This window comes from Sinocyclocheilus grahami, unplaced genomic scaffold, assembly GCF_001515645.1.
Source record: "Sinocyclocheilus grahami isolate Dianchi unplaced genomic scaffold, SAMN03320097.WGS_v1.1 scaffold264.1, whole genome shotgun sequence".
NCBI lineage: Eukaryota > Metazoa > Chordata > Actinopteri > Cypriniformes > Cyprinidae > Sinocyclocheilus > Sinocyclocheilus grahami.
Genome location: NW_015505443.1, coordinates 844,883 through 853,369, shown reverse-complemented (window position 1 = coordinate 853,369; position 8,487 = coordinate 844,883). Strand labels below are relative to the sequence as shown.

Here is an 8,487-nt window from a genome sequence, read left to right as displayed (position 1 = left end):
ATATGGTGAATGACATCTAGTTGACCATTGCAAGATGGCGGAGCTATGTGCTTGGAGCTGTCGAATGAGTCATCTACCTATATATGTCTATGAAATTGTACTTTACAAGCTTTGAGTAAATCGTTTCCATTGTAGTAATTAGCATCACAGGTCAAAGAACATTCAAATCAAATGCTAGAAAATGTATTTATGCTGCACGCCTGCATAACTACAGAACTCCAATGGTCGAGAAGTGCAGCTGGTGCAGCTAATGCAAGGCACAGGTCAATGGCGGACACAGCATTATAATAAAAGACACCAAGATTCAATAAATTAACATTAACACAAATGCATTAATTAATAATAATTCTGCCGCCAGCTAATATAGTTCATTAGTGAATATAGTTGCAGAGCAACATAGGAATTTACTGTGTTAATTTAAAATCCAACTGATGCACAGTCACAGATGTGTTTATCTGCTTTTTTACAGCAGCTTTACTCATCAGGGTTATGTATATTAGTTTGTGTGGGTGGATGTGCGCTTTGTTCTGTCATTATAGAAGAGATAGAAAGATACAAAGGTTGAACATTCATTTTATTGGTTTGGTTTATTAATACAGTGGTTATTTCAGCCATACAGGCTTTTCACAGGGGAAACCAACAAATGAAATGAAACTAGATAAGTAGAATATAGCTTTCTGACAATCTGTGGCTCAGTCACTAGTCTCAATTAGCAACAATAACTCTGCGTACCTGATCAACACAAACAATAAAAAACATATATAAACACGTAAAACAAGAACCGATGCTAATACTTCTGATAATCTGGATCTGTTTATAAAATTATTTATTTACATTCATTCTGAATAATTATAATTTGGGGAAAAACACAAAAGACGAACACAAATGGCACTGACCGTAGGAAGAAAGTAAAACACTGATTAAAGAAGACAACATATAAAATATTATCTGTAGTATTTAGACGATTCCATAGTGTAATTCAAGTGCTATGAGTAGTAAAGGATGCACAGGTATAGACCCCCGGTCCGCTGAGCGTTTAGGGCAAGATTCATGCCTTCATTATGCGGGGGGTGGGGGGGGTTGAGGAGGTTGTTGGCTCAAACCTCCTTTCAGTCTCACTCATGCAGTGAAAGTGGTTAGTACAAACATGGAGTTTAGCCCACCTTAATACAATACAAGCTTAATAGCATTAACATCAAATCTGTGCTTTTATAAACAGAGGGTGTCTACAAACAGCACCGCTATGATTGTGCAACAGCGTACCAGAACAGTGGTCTAGCCAGGTCCAATAGCAAACACAAGGGGGTGTGGTCTGAGGCCGAAGCGTTGTTGCGATTGGTCCATTTTTGTCCAATGGAAATTCATTAGACTGGGCCTCCAACAGTCAACATGAGCCAAAATGCTTGACACGTTGAGTTCCATATGAAATCAAATCACTTTCACAACGTGACGTGTGAATCTCTGAGCCTGGACTACAAGTGACAAATTATAAAACAACAATTATTAGCAGCTTCAACTATAATAGATTTCAAAAATATAAAGGAAAAACTTTTTAATATAAAAATATCATTTATCTATGGAGGGCTGATTCATTGTGGACGGCTTGGTTGAAGTGTTAGACATGTATGTGTATGTGTGTGTGTATATATATATATATATATATATAGATATGTATATATATATATATTACTGTTCTATTCTCAGAGTGCACAGGAAATGGTTCTCTGTCAAGACATGAGCATGTTTTAAAGTTCTTTGTCCCATTCCCATTCTTCGCTCGATCACTCCCATCGTGTCTCTCAGGTGCCTCTGTTAGCAGACGGTCTGCTGGCTGGACAGGGGACTCTCCAGAGACAAGCTTGTTGGAGACATGTCTGGACGAGACGTCTTAAACATGGAAGAGATATAAAAGGCCTGTAACCGCACAAAGAAAATGTGAAAGTGAGCAGACAAAAAGCACCTTACACGCCCAGCTTCATAATAACGATAATCTAGAGCATGTGGTGACGTGATTCTTACCACCCAGTACGCGGTCAGTCCTCCCTGCAAGAAGCCGGTCAGGACATCAGTGGGGTGATGGCGGTAGTCAGAAATGCGAGAGAGTCCTGTGTACACTGCTATCATCACCAACATGAACTGCAGCAACGGTCGCAGGAGCCGTGCCCCTCGCCATGACAACCTCGCCTGCAGGTAGAACTGCACAAAGACAGGAAGTTTGAAGAATTATTAACATATGAGCTGATAAAAGAGTGTACAGACTGATAAATAAGCTTACAGAGTGTGTGTGTTATTGTGTGTGTGTGTGTGTGTCTGACCTAGCTAAACTTTTGATGACACATTTCCTGAAAAATCACTCGGAAGTTAACTAAATCTGATCAACCTGATAAACCATCCTCAAAAGACTAAATAATGTGCTTATTTTAGTTCAAAGATGCCAATAGTGTTAGTCTGTTATTATAAATAGTCTAAGAACAAACTCTGCATCAAATATAAATTCGCTATAGTGATCTTTTATCACCTTTAAATTAGCTTACTTGAGAGACAATATTATTTAGGCCTACTACAGTTATCTATGTTCTGTATCTCCACCCTAGCAGTGGAAGATGGTTTTAAAAAGGTTCTGTTCCCAAATCTACTCGTATCTAGTGAGCATCACGAAAACACTCTTCACAGTCTGTTCTAAAAGTTATTATAAAGTTATCTTGTCTCTGTCAAATTCCAAGGCAATAGGGTGGACAATGCCAGAATTTACTGCGACAAGCATCATCCAAGATGAGAGAATTGTCGCTAAAAATGTTCTGTGTGATTTAAAATTGAATATTGAATATCAACATTTCTGTGTGCTTTGTTTCTTAGAGTATCTTGTTGTTGGCTTAGAAACCTGCTAACACCAAATTGAAATCAGTTGTGAGTCGAGTTTTCTTCATCAAAGACTGTATATACCAAGATGGTGCACTCAAATTACTATGACTGGGAGAAGTCCCGCCTTCTAAATAAAAGAGCCAATCGGCAATTGGTAAAGCCATTGCATCACTGCAACTGCCGTTATAAACTCTGGTTGTCCTGAGACTCACGCTTGGGATTGCACATGCACAATGGCTGGACCAACCCAAAATATACACTATTTTTTTTAAATGCTATGCGATTATTTATGGAACAGTTGTGTCAGATTGTGTTGCTGCCTTGAAATATGTTATTTAAATGTGAGTTTGGCTAGCAGTTTTTGAGAGTAGACTGAGTTAGTCTTGCATCCTGGAAATAGCTGCCTAGAGGCGCTGCAAATATGGCTGCCAAGTGAATTAACTTTCCCTGAAATGTACTTCAATGATTGCGTTGCAATACACAGAGCATTCCAAATCATCACTTTTGAGGCTACATTTCAGTTAGGATGCTGCCTTAAAAGTAAACACTAGCTTTGGGAACAGAACCATATGGTGAAAAAAAAACAGTTAACACGTGTTAATGATACCACCCTGCCAAGCTAGCTTAGCTACACAACAAATTTTAGGGAGATGTATTGGGGTCAGCGGGTATTGGCTGTACATGAACTTAATGGATATTGATGTCACACGAGGGACCGTGAAACATTCCAGAATTTAAGGGCCCTGGAACCCCTCCCATCAGCCCCATCACAGGTGTTTGGCTTCCTGCAGTAAAGCCTGGAGCAGCTGGCACTTAGAGCCAAAGCATGTGGCTGCAGGTCAGGCATGCAAGGCAGGGCCAAGCCTGAACAGTGCAGCCATTGGCCGGGAAGGAAAGAAAAAACAGGCAGAGAGGACAAAGAGCCTGGCACAGCTTTTCTATAGGCTTTTCCCTCGCTCTGTTCATGTTCTCGCTCTCGCTCTCTCATGAGCGTTGAAGAGCTCTCCCGCTTTGAATCAGATGAATGGTAGAAAATAGCTTGTTTTTACACAGCGGGCTAATTTTCTTCCCTCTGTTCTAAATGTGATTGGCACACAAGGCAGAGTAAATTCTGATAAGGTTTGTGGGGCAGTTGAGTGAAAGAGAAATGTGAATGCTATTGAATATCATGCTTTATGATCGTTTGCAAGCGTTTTGTCATTTTTCCCCTTTTTGTGCCCCTTCCCCAGGCCAATACAGTGAGCGAGAGAGAGGGGTTTAACTGAAAGAAGCCTGTCTATCTCTCAGCAGGCCAAAGCCTCCCACCCGTCCCAGACCCAACCCACAACTAAACAAGGCCTCCTCTGTCTTCAGCTAGCTTTCACTCACTCTCCCTCTCTCCGCTCATCTATTCATCAGGCCTCTGGAGAACATTCCCGCTTTCACTCAAGCCTTTCTTTTCTGCTTGAAGCAAGATGCCTTTTGAGAGTTTTTTGCGTTCTCAGAGCCTTCTTCTTTCAGTATGAGTCTATTTGTGTGCATTTGTGAGAGTTGAAGTTTGAGAGAGTTTCTTGTCAGTAGGAATCTTTTGGCATTTTTCCCACATGGCAGGGATGGGAAGTGAAAGCTGACAACAGAAAAACCTCCTCACCGGCATCCCACAGCAAGCACAGGCGTTCGGCGCTACCCTGACATGTGTTTGAGTTTGCATGTTTGAGAGTGCATGTGGTAAATATGGCCACACACGGCGATACTCACTGCCAGGTAAAGCATGGTGTACATGGCGAAAGATGCATGGCCCGAGAAGAAGGACTTTCTGTTTGAAAAGAGCAGAACGAAAATATTACCGACCAAATGTCATAATCTCGCAAATCATTAAACCGCTGCACTGCTTTATGGGCCGTAACATTGTCTGCATGATGTTATATTAAGCAATCACAAGCATGCATGTTATTCTAAATAAATTCCTTTTTATTTCCATAAAACACACTATGTGATTAGTCAAAAAAGCATCCAACATTTGCACTTGAAATACTGTAACCTTAACTAATCATACATTATATCTCTGTTCCAAAAACTAGTGAGCCTCCTACCTAGGCAGTATCACCAGATAGGACTGTTCTAAACACTGTTGCGTTCCATTCTAAAGTTTGGTTTGGAATGACCCTTCAGTATGACTGCCACGACTGTTTTCACTTTGAAGTGCCCTTTGGAGGCGGATTTATCCTGTTTGGAACATAGCGCAAGATATCTTCTTTTAGCCAAATTTTGAAGAACCACAGTATTTATCCTTCATAGAGTAGACAAATAATACATTGCGACAAGCTGACCCTTGTGATAAAATGGGCTTTGTGGTACTGAATGTGGACTTTTAGCATTCTTTAAATCTTAAAACTAAATATATATATATTTTTTTTAAATATTGCGTTGTTAGCTTAGCAACATGTTAACATCAAACTCCATCAGAATCAACTGCAAGTCGCGTCTTCCATGTGGAGTGCTATTTGTGTCAGGCATATAAAATGTTACAAATAAGTCAGTTGTGAAGATCCATTTTGGTTAGGATGCTGCCTATGTAAGTAGTATTCCGCAAGACAGCTCACTTAGTCTCCATAGTATTCATAGTAGACAAATAGTACCCGGATGACCTACTACTTCCGACAAGATTCTGAAGTGCTCATCTGATTGACACTTTATCCTAGTGAATAGGGCTGGGTAAAAAATATCGATATCTCGATATTAATCGATTCTCATTTTTACCGAACGATATTGATTCTTAAATCCCAAGAATCGATTAGTCTAGCCTGTTCAGTTAATGGACTGAACGTTGAAGGACACTTCACATCCAATATATCGCAATAAGCATTGTGCTTTGGTATTTTTCATATGAAAAAAAGTCTCAGATTTCAAAATTCTGTCCATTGTATTGCAGTATTCAAACAATAAATACCATCTTGGCGCTGTTTAATGTGAAGTGACAGATCGCTGGAGCGCCTCAGTTCAACAGATGCAGCAGCGCGAGGCGCACGTGAACTGATTGTTTCCTCCACATTAATACCAGTTTCAGCTCAAAATAAACATGACTAAACATCCGAAGGTACGTTAAAAGAAAGCGTACAACTTTACAATCTGTATCCTCTCATGTATTCGCTCAATTAGTGTTTCACCTGTGCAAAGATGTCAATATAACGGCTTGTAAACAATGTCAGGTAACTTCACATTTACCTCAGAAAAAACATATTTGATGACCATAAACTCATTAGTCAGATAGAAAAATAAATTGTAGAGAGGGGAATTTTGGTAAATATATGCACCATATAACATATTCATTATAAATTTTACTGTTCTTCAGTGTTTAATTTATGTTTGAATAAATCCGTTTTTATGACAGCCACCATAATATTTCAAAAAAATTAATTGAAGTATAAATATTATGTAATTGTAACTTTATTATTTTAAAAACTTCATTAAGTGTAATTTTAACAAATCAGTCAATTTAACCTTCAATATTAATGTAGTACCAACTGACATGTATATTTTACAGCATTACTTGAGATATTTTTTTTCCTTGAGAAAATTTGGCATGTACTGTACCTGATATATATCCAAAATAATCAATATTGAATCGAATAGAATCAAATTGGTAATCAAATCGAATTGCAAGCTTGTGAATGAGAATCGAAACGAATTGTAAAATTTGTGTCAAAACCCAGCCCTAGTAATGAAGCGACACAACTGACACTGTTAGGTCACATGATAATGACAACATGACGAGTATAGTACGTAGATTATCTTCATACTTCACACATTCATACTATACACCTGTTAAAAAACAGCATATGTTGGTTAGGTATGTTTTGAAGCATGGCAGCTGGTTTAAGCTGGTCCTTATTTGGTCATGAGCTGGTCCTGAACTGGTTATAAGCTGGTTATGAGCTGGTTTAAGCTGGTCATGCACTGGTCCTAAGCAACTATCTCCTGCTCAGGACCAGCTCATAACCAGCTTATAACCAGCTCAGGACCAGCTTAAACCAGCTCATGACCAACTAAGGACCAGCTCAAACCAGCTGCCAAGCTTCAAAACATACGTAACCAGCATATGCCTTTTTTTTCAACAGGGGTGGCCAACATCAGTCCAAGAGAGCCACAGTCAACATTGGCTGCCCCTGCTATATGGGGTCTCAAACCCTGCTCCTGGAGAGTTACCATCCTGTAGAGTTCAGTTCCAACACGCCTGAACCAGCTAATCAGGGTGTTCAGGGCTACTTGATAATTACAGCAAGGTGTGTTGGAGCATGGTTGGAACTGAAGTCTGCAGAAAGGTAACTCCTCACGAGCAGGGTTGAAGACCTTTGATATAGAACATACTTTTTTAATGATCATTAAATACTCTTTCAAAAGATGTATCTACTAAGCATGCAAATTTTGTACACAGCCTAGATTTTGGAACAGAGCTCATCTCATCTCTGTGCCTCCCATAAAACCCCTTGTACTCCACTTACCTGGCCTCCATTATCTTGGAATCGTCCTTGCAGACATCTTCTGAGATATAGGTTCCAGGTACACAGTTGAGTGAAGCATAGGTCAAATTGCACACTGACAGGAAGTGGGGACGGAGTCGGCCCACACTTAGCTTTGCCATGTTGGTCAAGGATTGCCCCACGCAGCAGCCAAACAGGAAGCTGCCCAGCTCCTTGTACAGACAGGACACATAGCGGTTGCGCACAAATGCCCGTGAGTGCACACCTCTGAATCGTACCCGGTAACACTCTCCGACAGCAATCTGAGACAGAGAGGGGACACTGCTAAAGTTACAGTCATGCGACACTGAATTAAATACTACAAGGCTTATGAAGCCTTGAATAATTCACAGCACCTCACACACATGCTCTCTTACACAAAGAGAAACTCTTGTTCAATAGCGAAGCAGATGAAAAGAGTAAATCAATAGCCTTCAGTAACAGGAGAACCGTGGGCTAGTACTACTGTGGACAGGAAGTCTCATAGAAGGATAGTTCTAAATTATATAATAATATAAATTATGTCATCAGTTACCACTCACTAGAGCCCGACCGATATATCGTTTTGCCGATATTATTGGCCGATATATCGGTATCTGCGAATATGCCGCCGATATGATTTTTTTTACAGAACATACAGTATAACGCAGATAAAATGCTTGAAATTGTGTAATTACTTAGTTTGTCCAGCAGAGCGCGCTCTATTGTTTGCTACTGGCGACCTGGATGAAACGTTTTAAAGCTTAAGTCTATGGAAAACCATTGAAACTTTGAACGGCCATATCTCCGTAACGGTGCGGCGAATCCGCACCAAATTCGGGGATCCTTTAAGCTCGAGGAACCCTCTCGAACACGAATCGAGTGTACAGCACCAACCGATCAAGCGATCCCGGGGGGCTACCGATGTGCGGAGGGTGGCGTTTGAGAGGGCTCCTCGAGCTGAAGGGATCCCCCGAATTTGGTGGAGATCCGCCGGGGCGTTCGCGAGATAGTGACACCAGTCAACACTTTCACTTCAGTAAGGAGGTCTCTTGTTCAGGCAGCAGCATTCAAGCATGGTCTTATGTGACCGTAAGTGCCCTGTGAAGTGGACTTCAGATGAAATTCCGCCATGATTCCAGTTCCA

The 8,487-nt window shown here is 40.5% G+C and overlaps 1 protein-coding gene across 1 annotated transcript in view; it reads right to left on the bottom strand.

Annotated features, from left to right (window-relative positions):
• Positions 1-556: 556 nt before the first annotated feature.
• LOC107599313 (phospholipid phosphatase 3-like) overlaps positions 557-8,487 on the bottom strand; it is a 53,681-nt gene continuing 45,750 nt past the window's right edge. Inside the window, exons 3-6 of the mRNA XM_016290863.1 lie at positions 7,344-7,624; positions 4,600-4,657; positions 2,020-2,196; positions 557-1,914 (exon numbers count right to left, since the gene is read on the bottom strand). Coding sequence (XP_016146349.1) covers positions 1,813-1,914; positions 2,020-2,196; positions 4,600-4,657; positions 7,344-7,624 — 618 coding nt within the window. The 3' untranslated portion in view covers positions 557-1,812. The remainder of the gene's footprint in view (positions 1,915-2,019; positions 2,197-4,599; positions 4,658-7,343; positions 7,625-8,487) is intronic.